The sequence below is a fragment of the Drosophila miranda genome, chromosome XL, assembly GCF_003369915.1.
Source record: "Drosophila miranda strain MSH22 chromosome XL, D.miranda_PacBio2.1, whole genome shotgun sequence".
Lineage (NCBI taxonomy): Eukaryota > Metazoa > Arthropoda > Insecta > Diptera > Drosophilidae > Drosophila > Drosophila miranda.
In genome coordinates, this window is record NC_046673.1 from 14,414,205 (window position 1) to 14,434,693 (window position 20,489).

The window sequence follows — 20,489 nt, forward strand, 5'->3', positions numbered from 1 at the left end:
TTTCTCCTTTCTCCTTTTGCACTCTGTTCCTCCTTCTTTTATTTCATTCTCTCTCCCTCTCCCTCTCTCTGTGTGGGATGTGTTGTCTGGATTCGCGGCGACACGTTTGGCTTCCGTTGGATTTTTGCCGCGATTTCCTCTTTGGCATTGTTCCTTCTTGTTCTTCTTTCTCCTTCTCCTTTCGCTTCTCTTTTGTGTGACAGGCACGGTTATTTGGTGTTCTGCTTTTTTCACAGCTTTTCATGCCCGGTTTTGTTCGCTTTTTTCTTCTTTTCGTTGGCAACGCTGTTGGCCAAAAGTCAACCCATGAGCTGTGGCATTTTTAAGTAATTTTTATCGGTCAGCAATGTGGGGTCCGCTGTCTGGGAGTGGGAAAAGCCCTGCGGGTACGCGAGAATGGACAACGAGTGGAGAACGACGACATGGGGCAAGGAGGTCCAGATTGAGATTGAGCAGGGTCGAGGGTGGAGAGCACAGAACTGGTGTGCATCTATTAGTGTTACCAAAAAACATTTCCAGTTGGGAAATTTTAAAGTTGTTCTGCGAGGAATCATTTAGCCAAAAGAACAACAGCGTATGCGGTCAGGTCAATATTCCCCAACCACCAGAGGAATTACTTTGTATCTGTATCTGTGTCTGTGTCTCCAGGTTAATCTTCAGTTCTATGAGTATCTGTATCTGTGGCGCCATTTACTGCTTTTGATCCACCTGTATATCCGGCTGTCTCTCTCTTTTTGTGGCATCTGCAGCTGCCTTTCTCCTTTGCACTACGGGACATGCGTCCAGCATGTCGACAAGTGACAAAATATGCAAGTATCAAACCACAAATTCTCACCCGTGAGTCCACAATCATTTTGACACTGGTTACGGGGTGACGTGTCCCTTGTCCGGGGTGCTGCTGCTGGTGCTGCGTGCTGCGTGCCACTACCCACATGTGCCACATGCCACACACACCCACCCACCCCGACGACCCACACATGAGGCACAAACGCATCCCGCATCGCCACCAGCGCGGATGTCGACTAGATTTGCGTTTCGTTTGGATAGTGCTGCATGCCAGGACATTTCCACACTTCACTCCCGCACACACAAGCGCACATACATGTGTATGGATGTGTATATGCCGAGGAGAGCAATGAAGTCCTTTGCAGGAAATTGAAAAGTGCAACGCAAATTGCGTTCCGCTGCACCCTGTCCCTGTCCTCAGTCCACACACACACACACACACACACACACCTCTGATCCCATTCCAAGTGCCTCGTCCTCGTAGTCTTCCTGGTGCTCGTCCTCGTCCTGTTCCAAACCGAGAGAGCCGTCTGAAGCCGTCCCCGTCGAGTGGTTGACAATTGATTTGTGTTTATGGTTGCCATGCCCAGGGCATGCCTGGCCTGCATTGACCTGCAGTTTGGCTCTGGACCTGGAACTGGGCTTCTGCTTCTGCCTCTGGTTTGGTGACCATGTAATATGCCATTTTGGTACTGTGATTTAAAGACATTAACCTGGGTTGGCTCGCAAATTTTATGGCATGCGACACGACAAGTTGAAATGAAGTTGCTCGGGATGGATTCGCATCGGGGCGATTGATGACCTAATCAACTTGGAGACCCCACATACATTGACTGCCTTAGTCTCTCTCTCTCTCTCTCTCTCCCTCTCTACCGTACGTGGCTAGATCTTCAAGTGTTGTTGTCATTGGATCAATTGGTTTAGATCCTTCTTGACATTCACTCATCCCTTAATCCACTTGTTAATTTAACCTTTTCAAAATGTTTTTTACCTTCGTGGAGAATATATTTATAAAAACAATAAAACCATTTTAAAGCCCAAGTATTAGGCAGTACTTTAAGTAGTATTTGATATTGATAAAAGCTAGGATAGGCCTGAATGAGTAGATCACTTCCTCATAGTTGAATTTTCCAATATACCCCCACCAATTCATTTACATATATACTAAGAAGTGCTTGTTTAATTATAATGTCAAATGTTTAAGTACAATTCCAAAATGTCAAAACAATCATTGTTTAGTGTAATAATTTTCAATAATAAAAGGCCAAGGCTATGGTGGTATTGTAGAGGCTTGGGTCACTGTCCTCTGTGGTTCCTAGGCACTGTTTCTGTTCTCGAAACAAATTTATTCAATTTAAGAGTACTCGTAATTAAGTGTTAACGAAAAAACCGTATTACAACTACAAACTTTGGCGGGCCCTGCGTGCTGGGGTGTTCCTTAGATTGTATCCGTGATGGGGCTTCGGTCTTTGGTTACGGCCAGGGCGTGACATCAGAACGAAGAGAACTCAGATTAGAAAGATCACAGCTGCTCCCCACTCCAGAGTAGTGCAATGCTCCTGCACCATGGCCAGGACCTTTCCAGCATAGTCGCCACTAGCCACCAGAGATGTTTTGTAGGAGTTGGAATAATATTTGATTCAATTTTCGATTTTATTTTGTGTGTTCTGTGCTGTGCTGTGCTGTGCTTTGCCCTCAAAGCTGTAGAAGTTTATTGTAACGACTGCTTTTCGGAAATGAATTGATTTTATTTTGTTAAAAATTGAAAGGAAATGTGCGATCTATGTAGCTTATCATGCACAGACAAATTTTCAACCAATACTTAAAAAGATATATATATGCTGTAATTACTCTTAGATCCTCAAGGCCTTAAAGACCCTTATAATGTTAGCAGATATGGTCATCTGATCATCTGTATCGTCTCCACACCTTAGAAGTATAATGCCTTATGCAAAATGTACCTCTTCTTTGATATCCAGGCCTACAAAATGACTGTCACACAGGGTAGTCTTCGTAAACCAACGGTTGTCCTGACGGCTGGAAGGGCCATTCTCGATCAAATTGTAACACTGAATTTTTTTGATCCTATGGGGATCTATGGGGACTATGTATAAGTTGCTATTCCGTCTTAATCTCTTCTTTATATTCTTGCAGCACCATCCACGGTCTTCAAAAGGCAATTTGCTTGAATTCCAACCGACGGTGCAATTAACAGAAGACAAAATTGTGCGATTAAAAAAAGTGCAGGCTCACGCTCAGGGGCAACTGGAGCAGTTTGAGCAGCAGCAGCCACATCCAGAACAGCCGCAGCCGCAGCCGCAGCCGCAGCCGCAGCAGCACCACTTGCAACAGCAGCCGCAGCAGCAGTTACACCAACACTATAATCACAACAACCACTTTAATAACACCAATAGCAACACCAACAACAATCACTTTAACAGCCCCAACAGCAACACCAACAACAACTACAAAATGCATCTAACAACAACCACCACCAATTCGACGGCATCCAATGCCAACAACAACAACAGCAATTCGACAACAAACAACAATAACAATTCCACAACAAACAACAACAATAACAGTTCAACAACGAACAACAACACGAGTAACACCAATGGCACCAACAACACCAACACGAACAACAACAACACGGAGCAGAACACACCACCCACACCCGCCCAATTATTGAACGAGGCATACACGAAAATGACCTCGGACATCCTGGCCGAACGGACCCTCGGTGACTTCCTCACCGAACACCCCGGCGAGCTGATCCGCACGAGCAGTCCGCTGTTCGTCTGCACCGTCCTACCGCCGCACTGGCGGTCCAACAAGACACTGCCGGTGGCCTTCAAGGTGGTGTCGCTGGGCGATATCATGGACGGCACCATGGTCACGGTGCGGGCCGGCAACGATGAGAACTACTGCGCCGAGCTGCGCAACTGCACGGCGGTGATGAAGAACCAGGTGGCCAAGTTCAATGATCTCCGGTTTGTGGGCAGGAGTGGCAGAGGTTAGTATTAAGTATTAAGTTCTTATATACATGCAATGTGCCTGTCCCTGTTCCTGTTTCTGTGCTTCTCATACATCTAAAGGCGTCCTTAAGGTATACTCAACATACCTTCTACACAATTTTGCCCCTAATCGCATCGATTCGTTGAGGAGCATCTTTTAGATCAATGGATATCCTTACTCCCGGTCATCCTTTCATGCTTGGATCGGCTAAGAGCTGCTCCAATAATCTGTATCTTGTGACCACTGCAACCTCTGTCTCTAGCTACATTAATCTCTGAGGGATGTCCCCTTCCAGAGAACGCCTCTTCCATCTACAGTTTACAGTTAATCTCTGCTCTTTACGCAAGGACGCAAAAGTTTTTTCGCCAAGTGGCGCCTCTTATTGGCCCTTGTCAGCACTTGAGGACCGCCCAACCCTGTCCGTGCCGAACCAAACCCAACCCAACCCCTTGACTGCACTCGAAACAATTTGTTCAATTATCGCCCAGAGTCGCGTCGAGTTCGCCGAGTGGCAAAACTTTTGCCAGCTCCTGCTCCTGCTTTGGCTCCTGCTTCAGTTCCTGTTCCTCTGTGGCCCCCCTGGTGTGCTCGACTCGCTTTTGTATTATTCCGGGGCACTTTTTGCATTGCTGTCATCTTTTTTTCGGTTCATTTTCTTCCTTCTTTTTTTTGTGCTTTCTGTTGTCAGTTGTTGGTTTTTGTGCTCGACAGCCTTTTGTATCCTTTTAACCGCTTGTTAAGCGCTGCACAAATTGTCAGCAGTTCATCAGTGGTCGCCATCGCTTCCATTCATAGAATACAAGCGGATTCCTCTGCTCCATTTTATTTTTGTTCCTCCTTTTTTTGTTGGTTGGTGCTTTGTCTTAAAGTGTTTAATAAACTGTCAGAACGGAATGGAACTGAAATGAACTGAAAGCCGGAAATGTATAGAATGGATTGAGCCTAAGGAGAGCCCACAAAACCCGAATTATGTGGGATTCCATACGGAGTAATTCCATTATTAAATCGCCTAAATCATTTTCGTAGTATCGTTGAATTCTGAAGAAGTTCTTTCCTCCAGTTGTGCACATATTGTTCCCCTTTTAAAGACTCTTTCGTGGTATCCATTAATCACTTGAACAATCAGCAAATGCCGAGCTAGGACTAGGACGTTGGCCATTTCAGGAGGCCAAGAAATGGTGGGAATGCAGCGGGGGCGGTGGCCGATGGGTGATGATGGGCTTACGCATCCGCTGCGGTAGAACCGCAAAAACCAAAGCCTCAACCAGAGAGGATGTCAGCGGAGATAGGAAGGCGTTCAGAGGGGGGCGACAAGCGGTTTTTGGTGGAGGTGCAGGGGCGCAGCGAATGGATGTCTGCGATTCATTCATTGTCATCATTCGGCCAATGCCAAATGGATATGTGTCCACGTCTATCAGTCACTCCTTCTCTTCACTCTGTGGGCTTTTGTCCATCAGTTTGCCCTCTCTCATACTTTGTGTCATTCGTTTTCCTCTCTTCCATCTTCCATCTTCCATCCCAGCTTTTTCACTTGTATTTCACATTTTCCCAGTGTGCTTGCTCCATTTCCATTTCCATATCCAAATCCCAACTCCGCTCACCATTTCCCGCATTGAGGCGTTTTAATTGTAAATTTCCCATTCATTTAGGCCCGACAGGGCGCATTCATCATCTTGCATCCATCTTTGCCTACTCCCCCTTCCGGGCTTTCCCATTTTGTGGCCTTTGGCCTATGGTTTTCCTTTCACTAGGCCTCCAATGGGTGCAGGCATAATTTCAATCGAATCTTCAGCTCTTCCCTGCACCAATTAGGCGTTTGAGTGATTTACGCGATTTGACGCGACTGGGGACGCCATTTTGTTTGGTCTGGTGCTGGCTCTGCTCCTGCTGTTGCTTCCGTCTAATTACAATAACAAATGCATAGTGCAACAGTACATTAGCTAGACCACCGGACGGATGGCGAGGCTCGGGGCTCGGGACTCGGGACTAGGGACTCGGGTCAGGGTCTGGGTCTGTCATGCAATTTAATTACCCGGCCATCGATTTATTTGGGGGGCTCGGCGCCCTGCGTTAGGCTACACTTTTAATTAGCAAAGTGCCATGCACATGCACGCACACACACCCACACTGCCACACCCACACCCACACCACCACCACGACGACGACGATGATGATGGGGAATTTGATTGTGGGCAGGTGGTGGAGCGGGGAGCTACATGTTGGGCTCCCTTCGGTGCCAGTTGCCGCCTGTTACGAGCCCCTCTCCCTTCTTTTTTTTGGCTGTGCGTTAATAAATCGCTCAGCAGAACATACGCGAAACAGAGAGAAAATCCAATGGAAAAACATTTCCGCCTAATCGAGAGCAGAAGTTAGCCGAGCCCCCCGCGCCTTCGCTTGAGGTTTTTATTTACACAATTCTTGAGCCATTTAAGACGGCCCCAAAACAGCCGCAAAATGAACTGAGCCAAGAACTCCAAGACCCAAGACTCCCTAAGACAAACAGATTTGCTACCCGAACATTGGGGACAAAAGACACTGTGGGAGCGACCCGAGCCGACCCCAATACCAGACCCAATTCCCACAACCCACCCAAAGATAAATGCCTGGCAAAAGTCGAGGCGTTAAAAAGGCAAAAGAAAGAGGGCCGACAGCACGACAAAGCAGCTGCCGAAAAAAAAGGGAAACTTTTGCCAGCCACTGACACCTTATCCTGTGAAAAGGACACGCCTGTCTTAACTCAGCCAGGGAACGGGTGGGGGAGCCAGTGGGGGAGTCATGGCAAATTGTGCACAATTTGCCGTTGGCTTTCCTTTTTCTATTTATGTCTTCTTGCCTCGACTTATTTTTCTTCTTTTTTTTTGTTCCTCAGCATTTTGTTCTCGTGCTAAAAGTTGGCAATTGTGTGGGGCAGATTCGGTTGGGGGAGATTGGGGTAGGGGGCAAGCAACAGGCAGTAGGCAGAAGGCAGACAATGGTGCAATTTAGAATTATGATGGGTTGATGGGTTGCAGTGTGGGGCACACAAAGGATTGTATGGGATTGGATTGCGTTGAAAGATAATTTCAAATTATTCACACGGAAAGGAGAGTCTTCATGGGTTGGCCAATAATTAAGAAACCTGTATCTAGCAGAGCTCTATGGCACTTGCCACCAAACCAAATCCAAAGAGAAACAGCCGTAGAGAAGCAATTCGATGGAAGGAAAGGCTAGACTTGGGCTTATTGATCCAGTAATGGATTTAATCAAATCAATATCCGTGGCACTATCCCCAGCTTCATGCCAACACAATTTCCCACAATCAATCATCTGAACACCTTTTCTGCAGGTAAATACACACAAAAAATCAACAGGCAAACAAATGTGAAAAAAACACAAGAAAATAAAAGAAAACAGCAAAAGATGAAAACCAAAGAAGCCGCAAAATGATTTTCTTTTCGTGTTGAACCGACTTGTTGGCTGACTTGAAAAGCATTTAAGGGCTTAGTGTTTGGCTTATGTGAAGCGAAACGATAAGAGACTTCAGTCAGGTAAATCGCCTAAAAGATACCCGATACTTGGTTGGGATTTTAAGAGTAGTATTTCGCACTCGAGGCTGTAGCTCTTTCCAGCCATCAAATGAATGTTTGCCAACCTGAACAAATATTTGTGCAAAAGGTTGCCTTTGGGGGAAATATGGAGCAAAAATTTTAATTGCAAATAATCCGTAAATTGAATAACGTAGGCCCGACACCGATTATGTGGTGGGGGAAGAGCAGCAGCAGCGGCAGCATCGACGGAAACAGGAAGCAGGTTGGAGGTAGGGTGGTATGTCTTGGGGGTTCGTTGTTGTTTCTTGGTGATTTGTGACACGGCCGCAAGTATTGACAGATGTGATCGGTGTGTGTGTGTGTGTGTCTTATGGCAGAGCCTACCCCTTATCCATACTCATATATGTGTATGTATTTGTCTCCTGTCAGCATACCTCTACGAACGACAACCCCCAACCAGCTAGACGTGTGTGTGTGTGCTTTCATTACCCCCAAATTGATTTATGACGCCTGTGCCTCGGCAAATTGCCAAGGATTTGCCAAGCTGGGATTTCAAGTTATTTGTCAACAGGATTTGATTTTAAATGTCGCAACAAACGGAAGTGTTCTGCTCATCAAGTGTTGATGTTTCTATTTGTCGGAGTCTGTGGAGGAGTGGGAGGTGTTTGGGGGTCGGGATTAAGATGAATGTGTTTTGGCGGTGGGACAGGTCGCAGGATTAGGCATCGTTGAAATTGGGTCAGAGTTCAAAGGCTTGGTTAAGTGAAATCTACTTAGAAATCAAATATTTACAGATATGGGGAACCATAAACCGATTTTATGTACCGGATGAACAGAAAGAAAGAAAGAAAACTGTAGAAATTCCTATCCTTGCTTTATACAGAAGAATATATATTCTTTTTATTCCAAAAATACTCAACAAATTGAAGGCATTTTCTAAATTGAAAGACACAAAATATGGTGTTCTTTCAGCCTATATATATATTATATTTTTTTATAGACGCCTTTCAAGGCCTTTCAGTAACAGGCTTTGAATTATTTCCCATGTTCAAAATCAGAAATCGAATTAAAGATACGTTTCTATCTCTCTCTTAAACGATCGATTATATCACTCCCGTACCCCGTACCCCGTATCCCGTACTGTCGGTTTCCCAGGGCCAAACCCATCGAAAGTGGCAAAGAATTGCGCAACAATGAACTGCACTTGATGGCAGTAAACACAAAAGTGTTTTCTCATTTCACCGCCCCTCACCGTTGCGCCCCTCGAGACGGCCCGAGAAGGACTCCAAATTCATTTTTTATGCAGGAAGGTTGAAGGTGGCGGTGGCCCGCCCAAGACATAAACCGGAGAAGACAATGCAGGGGGGCGGGGAGGGCCCAGTGGAGTGTGCCAGGGAACATGTGTAAGCCATTGCCTCTGTGTCTGTCTGTTCGAATACCCCCCGTATGTGTGTGTGTGTGTGTGTGGGCGTCGGCGGTTTATTTGTATGTGTCGAAATGATTTACGCTTTGTTTGTCAACTTAAAAAGCAAACCCCACTCCACAGGCTCACAGATTCACAGATTCACAGATCCACAGATCATTTCCCCCACTGCTCTACTCCGCGTTGTCATAGACAAGACAGGAAATGGAAGAGGTGGCAGCATCTCAAGGAGCCCGAAATGCTTTTAATTGAATCCCGGAACGGAATCTGGCTGGCGACAAAGAGTGCGGCAAGAGCGTGTCTCCGCGTGGGCCTGGCAACACTTGACAATGACACAAAAGGCGTGCCCCAAAAAAATTGGTGGGGAGACGTAGAGCGAAGCAAGTTAATTAAAAGAAAACTGCGGCCCAAATGAAATAAATCTTGGCAAAAGAAGGAAACTTGTTTGCAGAACATTCACATGTGAGAGGGCGGCAGAACAAGAGCGAGAGGCCTTTTTGTTGACAGACTAAAATCAGTTTAAATTGTAATTAATTCTTTATTTTAGATGAAAGGAGAGTGTGCGGGGCATCAAGTTAAGGAAAAAAGTTATTTGTGGTGTCACAGGTGCTCTGCAGTGGCAAGTATGGGGGAAAATAATGAGCGAACATAAGAAAACAAGCTAAAACGACAATAGCAGAATAAGAATTAAATATTGCATTTAAAAAAAGTGCTGCCTTATTAACGATCGACGGAGAACAAGTCTGTGGTCTAGTGCCAGGGCACTTGGACAAAAAATAATATAAAGAACGAAGGAAATTCATGGAGAATTTGTATGCGTCCTATTCGAACATAATCTTGTATATTAATTGAAGGCCTCTAAGACTGGTCAAACTAAAGCCCTCAAGAGTGCATATCCCGCACAATATGTATGGTATATCGTATATATATTTATATATATATATATATATATATATATATATGTATATCTACGAGAGCCCTATCTAGCTATCTAGCACAGATGGCTAACGGGGACTTGGAATTCTCAACATAACAAAATAACGTATACGCACCGTGTATACACAATACTTTGCCTTCGACTCAGTCGCGTCTTAGTTGGTCTCAATTCGCCGATGAAAGGATCCCGGGAGGAGCATAACGATATAGTTTTAATTTTTTTGTTACAAACGAAAATGCTCTACTCTTAAAAGTAGATATCCCAAGCAGATAAAAATAGAGGAAACTTTCTGGAACACCGTGCTAAATCAGTCCTGAAAAGCGCATTCGAATTTGGAATATTAAAAGGGCAAGTGCTGTTTCTTTCAATATATTTATAAAGAATGTGGCACTACTGATTGCTGTGTTTAAACTCCGTCGTAGACTAATTTTCATCTAGGCCCCTAAAGACTCCTTAGAATAACAATAATTTACTATCTCTCTACCCATTCCTTTGGAACTCTCTGTGTCCTCCACAACCAACCAACACATTGCAGTTTTATGGCCAACATTTTTACGATGTGACAATACCCCAAAAAACCGAAAAACATTATTGATTTGCATGTCAGACGCCCATTAGCTGAAGCCATGAAAAGAACCCATAAATTTGTTTGCCGCTTGTTTTCTTTTCTTATCAATTTTGTTGTTGATTTTTGCAGGGAAAAGCTTCACGCTCACCATCACCGTGTCAACGAATCCACCGCATATAGCCACCTACAACAAGGCGATCAAAGTGACTGTCGACGGGCCACGCGAGCCCCGCTCCAAGACAAGTAAGTATGCAAAGAGCCTCGGCCATAGAGCGTTCTGGCAGGGCTCCTCCTCCACTTCTCGATTCCTCTCCTTCACTGTGCAGGCAGATAGCTGTATTTCATTTGCAGGACAATGCATAACAATTTATTAGTTGCCAAATAGATAAATTGTCCTTGCAGCTGCAGGCAGCAGTCAGCAGACACAGGGAGGCGGACACAGACGCAGAGACACAGGCTCAGAGTACCACTGACTGGGAGTAATTGGGGGCTCAAGTTGAGGTCTTAGCTCCTGCATATGGATAGAGATTTCATTAAAGTTTAGCTCGGCCAGAGATGGCACTCTATTGGTGCGACATCGAAATGCGTGCAGTGCAACACTATCATCTGTTCCCCTTTAGAGGTTCCTATTAAAGATATCCACTAAATTGGAGGCAGATTTCGACGATATGAGCCACAGTTTGTTCACTCTGAAAACTTAATTTGAAAACTCTCCAATGTGAAACTTGAACAACTCTCCGCTCATCTCTGATTGAGTCATGGGGGAAATAGTCGTATTTCTTGGCTATCACTTACTCACTTTCCCAACTGTACCTTTCTCTTTCCCTGTTGGAGATAAAGTTTTGTTCCTAATACCTTGCTTTACACTTTCTCATCTCTCAGCAAATTGCCATTTTCTTTAAGGAATATTCATTAGACAGCTCTATCAGACTCTTCCTCTCTCACTCTCTCTCTCACTCCTATATACATGCTACATACAAGAGCAGTATCCCATTCTACCCATACATATTTATAAGGATGCAAATATTTTACTTTGCATATGTTTTGGGGCCATCAACGCGCTGCGCTACTCGGCTCAGACAGAGGACAAAAGTTTTGCTGGTCTGTGTAATCTGGCTTCGGTCCGAATACGAATACGAATAGAGCAACAAATTCGGATCCATGAAATGATTTATATGGCCCCAGAGCCAGACGGGTTATATTCCAAGAGACAGAGACAAAGAGAGAGAGAGAGAGGGAGACCGTTTTCTGCGGTATTCACACAGATACAAATACATAGAACCCTAGACATAGACATGGACACACACATGGCTTGTTGTTGGGGGTTTTAAGCTGCCTCTTCAGCAGACAACATCAGACAAAAGGTTATTATTTTATAATGAATACAATCTGCCAGATAACTGCAACTCCTGTTTCAGAGAGGAAGGTTGGAGGTCGTCGAAATAGACCAGAGGACCGGAGAGTTATAGTGGTAAATGTCTCCGGGCTACTTGCCGGGGCAAAGTTTTTTGGGGCCATTGTCATTTCGCACACACACACACAGAGAGAGAGATAGCCTTTTGTCAATAGTTTAGTGCAAAAAGGGGTTAAAAACATGGGGTTTCAGGGGGCTAAGAGGAGGCACTAACAGAGTAATGAAGGGTGAAGAAGGGGAGGTCTAGGAGGAGCCATGCCATAACCATTTCTACATCTTAAGTGAATCAAACGCTACTGTTTTCCATTCATCAAGTGCTTGACACTTAAGTTTCTCTCACATCTACACTTTAACAGAAGGACACAAGCCCACACACACATACAAAGAGACACAGACAAATGCAATAAAACCATTTAGTTAAGGACAGATAATTAAAACTGAAAAAAACTTAGTGCTATCCCTTTTAGGACAACAACAGCAGTTCCACTTTGCTTTCGGCCAGCGACCATTCCACTTCTCAACGGATCCCCTATCCGGCTTCCGTATGCCGCCCATTGGCAACTGTCAGAGTAAGTATTTAACTATCATCCACCATCCACCAACCACCATCTACCATCCACCGCAATCTCTTCCTTCTATGGTTTTTCTTCAATTTTGTGGAATATGATTTTGTATAATTTTTTTTGGTTGGACTTCAAATCGGTAACCGCAGAGCAAAAACAAAAACACAAACAAAAGTAAAAGCAAAAGCAAAAGTTAAATTTTTGGATGAGGATACGAAGTGGTTTGGGTGGTTTGCAGTGCTTCGGTTTTGGACATGTGGTGCACCCACAAATGCAACCACAAAAAATCACACAAAAAACCGATTAGGCAGCCAAGCCATTCACATTGCAGGCCAAACAAAATAGACCACCAAAAATGTGATATAAAACAAAATTTATTCGCACTAAAGAGATATATAGTAATGCACGAAATTTGATTACAATTTTGATGAAGAATTTTGGGCTTACAAAGCTGGCAAATCGTTCTCTTTTCAAAGCCTCTGAAGAACGTCGCACATTCAAAAGAAATACTCTATTCTGCGATGTGATTGGGAGAAGATTGTTTTGAGCTTTATTCCCATACGAGTTTCACTCTATCAATGAACGATTTCAGTAAATGGCCACAAAAAGTGGACAACAAATGTTTGCTAGAAAATATTTCATTCCCTCGCACCGCACCGCACCGCACACAGGCACAAGTGTGACTCATGTGTTAATGAGTAAAAATAACATAACAAATTAAAAAGGACGACAAAAAAAAAATACTTTTTATATGGTTGCTGTTTTTGTTGTTGCCGCTGGGCAACCATTTGAATGTGGTAAAATTGTGGGTCACCTTGCCATAAAGGATTTTTTTTTTTCGTTCCGTATAAGTGGGTGTGTCAGTCGGTGTCGGGTGTATGAGTTGTTGTTAAACTGTTGGCCACTTTATTTAACCAAAAGTTTACTATACAAACAAATAAGCGTTGGTCAACACACAATCACACACAGCGACAGGGAGACAGACGGACGGACACTGACAGCAGCGGGCGAATGCTGGAGGGGACGAGAGAGCGCATGGCAAAAAAGTCAAAGCCTAAAAAACTGTCTGCCTATTTGTATCTGTGTGTGTGTTGTTGTTTCCGTGTATCCGTGTGCGTAAATCAGAGTTTCGCATACAAATTATGATTGCAATGGAAAAAAATACCAAACTACAAAACATTTTGTTTTGCGGCAGTCAAATATATTTAAATGCATTTATCCAGGCGAATATAAACCATTCTGACGGGACAATCCCTAAGCCATGAATGGAAGAAAAGAGTGCTGCAGTCAGACGAACCCTTGGATACCCTGGGAAATATACTCGGATATACTCGCCGTACGAGTAGTATGATTTTAGTCCTTCGCTGATTCAGATCAGATATATTTACATTATTTACGCTTACAGAACCCCCCGCCCCCCCTCTTCCCTGTGGATAGGGCATTTCAAATAAAATCAATAATTAATCTTGTGGGCGACACGCTTTTTCTGGTTATTTTGCTGTTGTTTATGGTGCTGCGTAGGTGAAATAAATTTAATTGTACATTTTAAAATGCATTTATATTAAATTTGATGTTTCAATTTAAATTGACAATTAATTGCATTACAACAACAGCAACAAGAGCAACAAAAACCGTACTAGACATTGTCCATCCCCCCCAGCTGCGGGGCAAACTATCTGCTCCGGGCACAACACCAACAACACCAACAACAGCAACAACAACAACAATAAAAACAAAAAACCATCAGAAACGACAAAAATGATTTCCTCTTTAGAGTTTGATGCTATTAAAAAAAAAACACACACACACACAAAAAAAGGGGGGGAGAATAATAAAATTAACACATTAATGATATTAAAGCATAAAAAGGCCATAGACAAAGTGTTTAAAAAATTCGCTAAAATCAAGCAGGAATGAAAAGCAGACAAATTAATTGAGTAATTTCGCATCGGAAGAGCTCCACTCCATTGAAAGAAATGTTCATTGACGATGGCTCCTGAATGGATACTGAACAGGTATTTCATAAATTACAAGTTTTTTAGTTACGAGTTCAAGAAATTTGCAAAATCCAATCAATTTATGGAACCAGAGTTCTTTGAAGCTCTGAAATTTCTGAAATTTCCTGCTCCACCCTCGGGAGTCCGACTGCCCTCTCATTACATTTTTATCAGCATTTAATTGGTTTTCTGTCAAATTTACCAACACTACTTGTGACCACTTATCTTTCATTACCGCCACTGACCAAAACCATTCCGGTGAACGCGAAAAAATCAACCAAGTAAAATAAATAAAAATTACCCATAAATATAAAATGCAACTCAATCAATGCGCAAATTGCCTGCCAATCTGAGCTTGCCTTCACATCTCATACCCTGTCCCCCCCCCCCCCCCCCCTTTCAGCCCCATGGCAGTCACCGATTCAATCATCTCCGCCCCCCAAGCCCTCGGGGTCTGTCCAATATTTAACCGTCTAGCCCAGTGCACAAATCAAAATGCAAATTGCGCGATTTACAGGATTCTGACATTTGGCCGAGGTAAAAGGCAAGCCACACACACACACACGAATGCAGACAAGCACACACAGATACCACCTACAGAAGCCATTATATAATGTGTAATTCACATATGTATGTACATATGTGTAAGCCATGTACAAATGCGTGGATAACACAGACAAGTAAATAATGATTACTGAAAGCGTCTGTTGATACTGATTACCCATAAATTAATTGTAAATATGCAAAAAGCAAAATATTCTGAATTATTTATTAACAAATTTTATTGACAGTCGCTGCTTGACTTAATTACTGGCATATATTTTATTAATTTCGAAAAAAATAATCAGGAAATTGTATGCCTCGAAATGAAGGCACAGAAACAGTAAGGGGAAAGTCTACAGCTGGATATACTCGTATATGTATATTGATGGAATGGTTTAATTCATGACATAGGCATCTCTAATCCTCTAATAATATCTGATAGATCCATGTGTATGAAATTCGGAGTTGGAAAATACTGCTGGCTGGCTGTTTAATCCTTGGAAACTCTCCCATCACATATCCTTACCTTTCTCTAATGATAAAACGGTCTGCGTTTATCCCGAGCCTATTGGCCATTTTATTGTTAATAATTCAGAGCCCAAAAAATGTGCTCAAATAAAGTCAATCAGTGTGACAACAAACAAGCGGACACACACACACACACACACACACACACAACGAGCACAGGCACTCCCCTATAGATACGCACACACAGACGGAGATACACACATTTACCGTGAAGCCGTTGCCCACATCCCACATCCCACAACAACAGCAAAAGCAACGAAAAATTGTGCACAAAAAGCCACGTAATTAATGGAGGTAGAAACATTTAAGCCAATAGCATTAATAAAGCCACCACAAAATCAATATCCGGCTACGAAAATGCGCCCGTCGCCTATAAAAACTAATTAATAATTTCCGAATGGGCTATTAATTAAGCCTAATTATCTGTGCATGGGTCCCGGAGACCCGCAAAATGTTGGCCCCATCTCTCTCTCCCTCTCTCTCCCTCCCTCTCGTTGGCTGTCTCTTTCGGCTTCTGTTTAACCCCCACTGCCCCCCTGTTCTGTGCGGCGCGGTGTCCTCTATTGCGAATTGCTGAACGTTTTCCGAGGGTCAGAGACAGGGACTGGGATTGGGACTGGCCCGGCACCGAGACCATTCAATTGATTTGCTTCTAATTTTTTCTCATATCTCTGCAAAATGGCCAAATCGGTGGTAAAAGGTCCCGCATAATGAGCACCGATAGCTGGGAAATGGTGGGGGTAATGGCGGGAGAGACCTCCAATTAGCGACCCACATGAGCGATACATTTTGGATAGGTGGCCAGAGGGTTCGTCAGATGTTCATTTTGGCCACATCAATTTGGTTTCTAATATAGGAATATACACATTTATTATCCTTTATTTTGGTATTTTTCTTGGGATTATCGCAGCCACAAAAAAACACTACAAAATAAGAAGCAAAAAATCGTATTATAAATCTAAACATTTGTTGCTTTTCGTGAATTATTTCCATTGTTTATTTCGCTTGCCATTCATTCATCATTCATCAGTCGCTTCTATCGCTTTCTTTCTTTTTATTCACTCATTGAATATTCCAAAAAAATACCATATAAATACCAACAACAAAGATGTGTCCCAATTTGGTTTAGGTGCCAGCAACACGCACTGGGGCTATGGATCCGCAGCATCTGCCTACTCCCCGTACTTGGCCAGCAGCGGGCTCTCCTCCTGCACCACCCCCACATCGGCACAGTTCAACAATCCGGCGCTGGGATTCACCTGCTCCTCGAACGATCAGAGCAACAATCAGGACTTTGGCGGCGCCACCAATCGCGACTGTGTGCCAAGTAAGTGGCATTTTATGATTTTACTGCACACCCTTTTAGCGGCCTCGTTGATGGACCTCTTGAAAATCTATTAATGATAAATGATTAATGTTCCTCTTTGCCTTATTCTGATTTTCCTTTTTAGTGCTACCCGATTCGACGGCCAGTGATCTGGACCAGCATCTGAGCAGCCTCGTTGGCTCCACCAGTGGCCAGATGACGCACCACAGCCTCCTGGGCGCCACCGGGCAAACGTCCATCTCCTCGACCGTGAACGGAGCGAGTGCCGGCAGTGCTGGCACCGGCGGCACTGGCGCTGGGGGAGCTGGCAGCGGCGGAGCCGGAGGCAACTCGATCCTGGTGCCGCGCTACCACACCAATGCCAGCAACGACTACAACGTCCACTCCAGCCAGAACGGGCCGCGCAGCCTGAGCGACAGCTCCCAGGCCGAGTCGCCGGTGCAGGAGGATCTGCTCTCAACGAACACCCCCAATCTGGGCAGCGGCACCGGTGGCGGCGGCGGCACAGCCAACGGCGGGGCGGCCAACGGCGGTGCGGGAGCGGCAGTAGCGGGCGCGGGCAGTGCCTCCGCGGCGGGTGCCGCCGCCGCTGTGGGCGTGGGCAATCCAGCCATGCTCGGCGCCAATCAAAACTTCCCGGGCATCGTGAACCAGGCGCAGCACGCCTCGGCCTCGGCCTACGGCGGCGGGGCTGGAGTGGGTGGCGGACACGGCAGTGCCGCGGCAGCAGCGGCCGGATGCAATGGATCGCTGTACCCGGTCCTGCCCGCCAGCCTCCTCTACTCGCAGCTGTACACGGCGGCCAATCAGTCGGCCCACGGCTTCCACTCGCACACGTTGCCGGCCCACGCCTCGCCCAACTCTTCGGTGCATGGGGAGCTCCAGAGCGTGATGGATCACATCAGCAATGTGGGGGTGCGCCAGCAGCACAACATCATGGCCGGCGGGGGTGTGACCCATCCGGGCGACCTCACGCTGATCGGCAACTGCGGGGCGTCGGTGAGGAATATCGAGGACGGTAACAGCAATCGTCAGGTGGCCGCCTTAGCTGCCCATCGCGGCCACCACAATCCCACTGACAATGGGGGCAGCGTGTGGAGGCCATATTGAGGTCAGGTTCTGTGGTGCGGCTCTGCGGTTCTATAGTGCGAGGGGCGCGCAGCGGAGACGCAGCACGAGGAGCAGGGGTATGGGTACGGATACGGGTATGGGTATGGGTATGGGGAAGGTCTTGGTCATGGTCTGGGTCTGGGCGTGGGTGTGGGTATGGGTATGGGTCTCGGAAATGGCTGCCTCGGTGGCTTCTGATTGTACATACGAGTACATATGTGTTGAACACACGATGGAATCTTTCTGTACATAATGTTTTTTTAACCCAAACACTGACACACACACACACACGCACACATAACACCACATATATATATATATATTTATATATATATAAATACATACAATGAAAATGATCAACTTTTAGTAGAATTTGTTGGAGATCTCCATGGATCTCTAGAATACTCGTATTATAGTTAAATAAAAACAAGGAAAATAAAAAGAAAACTAAGCCAGAACTACTTAGCAAAATGAAGGAGAAGGAAAGGAGTTGGAGCAGGAGCAGGAGAGGGAGACGGAGTGCAAGAGCTAGGGAAAATGTTTCGGAGTCTTGCCAAAGGATTTCTCCTTCAGCCGGAACATTTTCCTTCACAATTTTAAAATTCGAAACGAAATGAAACGTAAGAGAAATCTTAGAATCTTAAGCAGCATTGGGTCTGTAATGTGTTTTTTTTTTTTAGTATTTTTTTTTTTATCAGGCCCGTGGTATGCCCGAGCCATAAAACTAGTCATATATATAGATGCGATAAGGAACATATACCAAAAAAAAATATGAGAGAATACCAAAAAGAATACAGATAATACCAGAAGAATACTTAGCAACTTTAAACTAGTGTTAAAGCAAATTGTAAACCCAGCAGCCAGCCCTTCGTTGAGTTAGTATTATTGCCTCGTTTCTGTAAAATATGAATGATCGTCGGATCGGGTTGGATAGGAAAAAGATGGGGATGGGGCTGGGATTGGAAGGTGGAATGGGTATCTATGGGCTTCGTTTTGGGGTAGCGGGGGATTGTAGAGCCGATGTATGTCTGAGTTCCTAAGCCGTAATCCATGTTCGTGAATTTGTTTACTGTTCATTTCATGTGCTTCGATATGCGTGCACTTTAAATGTGTATAAATATGTGCATTCTAAGCTTAACTATAAATATAATCCTAAATATACGAATACGAATACGAGTATGTGCTATATCCATGTATATGTATATGTATATGTATCACGATATCTGTATACTACTTAGCCGCAACAGTCTACGACACTTGAGAACTCAAATTGTAATTCGTTTTTTTTTTTTGCTAGCTCCTAAGTGGAAACAGGAAAATTCCATAACACATCTTTTGCGGGGGCTCCGGTTAAGGAACGGAACGGAACGGAACCCCCAGTCCAGAAGAAAAGAATCATTATACGAATTATTATGTACTATGCAATGGAAAATAGTGTTAAGCGATCGGTTAGAGATGTCCAAAACAGCACATTCTTTAAAAATACATATATACATATAGGTATATACCATATATATATGTGTACTGCATATGTATTACCTAATAGAATCGAAGTAAATATTTAATTGATGTATAACACGGGAAAGAGCAACAGAACAGAAACAGAAATCCAAATCGATAGAAAATACTGAAAATAGCTACTGTATGTGTATAATGTAGCAACGATGCAAAGATCTCGCCTACATATATTATACATAGTACATTAAAATAAAATAAAAGAGAATTTTGTGCAGAAACCCAAACAAAACAAAAAATACAAAAAAAAAAATGAAAAGAAATTATTTCTTTTTAATAAGAATAAATAAATGTAATTACAAAGTTTATTTGAGAAATTAACGAAATCGAATCAGAGGTCGAATCCGTTGAGATGTCAATGGAAATTAAATTCAACAATTATATTAAATAAAATTATGAAAAATTAATAACAAAATAAGACGATCGTTTTTTTGGCTTGGGAAAGAAAGGGATTAACAGACAGGTTAACAAGTTTCATAGCAGTCAGCTTTAATAGCGCATGGCAGCCAGCCATAGTAGCTTCATAGCATCCAGCTTTGATAGTTTCATAGCAGCCAGCTTAATATATGCGGTTTGCGCGTGGATACTGCTCAAACAGAGGCCAAGCTACAGCTACCGACCGCTGCCGAGTAAATTGCGCAGTTAATCGAACAGAATCGATACAATACAATGTATACAACACTTACGAGTATATACCGCCAAGTATTTCCAATTCGATCGTCGCACGACTGGAAACTCGAATAAAAACTCTTGGAAATTTCATCGAAAATGCAGCCTTGCCTCTTAGAACATTGGTCTTAGCAATAGATGTAGCGGATTCCGACTCTCCGCAGTTGGACTGTGTCTGGAGCTCGGTTTAAAGGCCCTCTCAAACATATTTTGGTAGTACGGCATCTCATTGGTGCCCTTCGATGGCAAGTTCTGCCGAATCGATTTGCTGACTGTGCCACGGAAAGTGAATGTGACTGGTCGATTTCTCGACGGTGTTTTGGCCAGAAACGGACAAGACAAGTCAGAATGCTGGATGCGGTAATTCAAAGGAGTCGCGCTCTGTCTGGAAATGGGACGGCTTTAATATGGGATAGGCCAATAATCAACAAGAAACTCCATATAAGCCAGATCGGCCAAAACTGATTAGGAGCAGGATACTGTTTAAAATCTTGGGCCTTCTTACAGAACCCCAGAAAAAATGGTTTAGAAAAAAAAGAATAGATACAGAAACATTCAGCTCTT

The 20,489-nt window shown here is 44.1% G+C and overlaps 1 protein-coding gene across 3 annotated transcripts in view; it reads left to right on the forward strand.

Annotated features, from left to right (window-relative positions):
• Positions 1 to 19,597, forward strand: part of LOC108150982 (protein lozenge) — a 39,736-nt gene extending 20,139 nt beyond the window's left edge. For 2 of the 3 annotated variants that reach the window (XM_017279326.2, XM_033398161.1), the window contains exons 2-6: positions 2,941 to 3,802; positions 10,389 to 10,502; positions 12,126 to 12,242; positions 16,434 to 16,631; positions 16,756 to 19,597. In XM_017279326.2, coding sequence (XP_017134815.1) covers positions 3,259 to 3,802; positions 10,389 to 10,502; positions 12,126 to 12,242; positions 16,434 to 16,631; positions 16,756 to 17,741 — 1,959 coding nt within the window. In that variant the 5' untranslated portion in view covers positions 2,941 to 3,258 and the 3' untranslated portion in view covers positions 17,742 to 19,597. The remainder of the gene's footprint in view (positions 1 to 2,940; positions 3,803 to 10,388; positions 10,503 to 12,125; positions 12,243 to 16,433; positions 16,632 to 16,755) is intronic. The other variant, XM_017279335.2, reaches the window with a different exon arrangement.
• Positions 19,598 to 20,489: the final 892 nt, after the last annotated feature.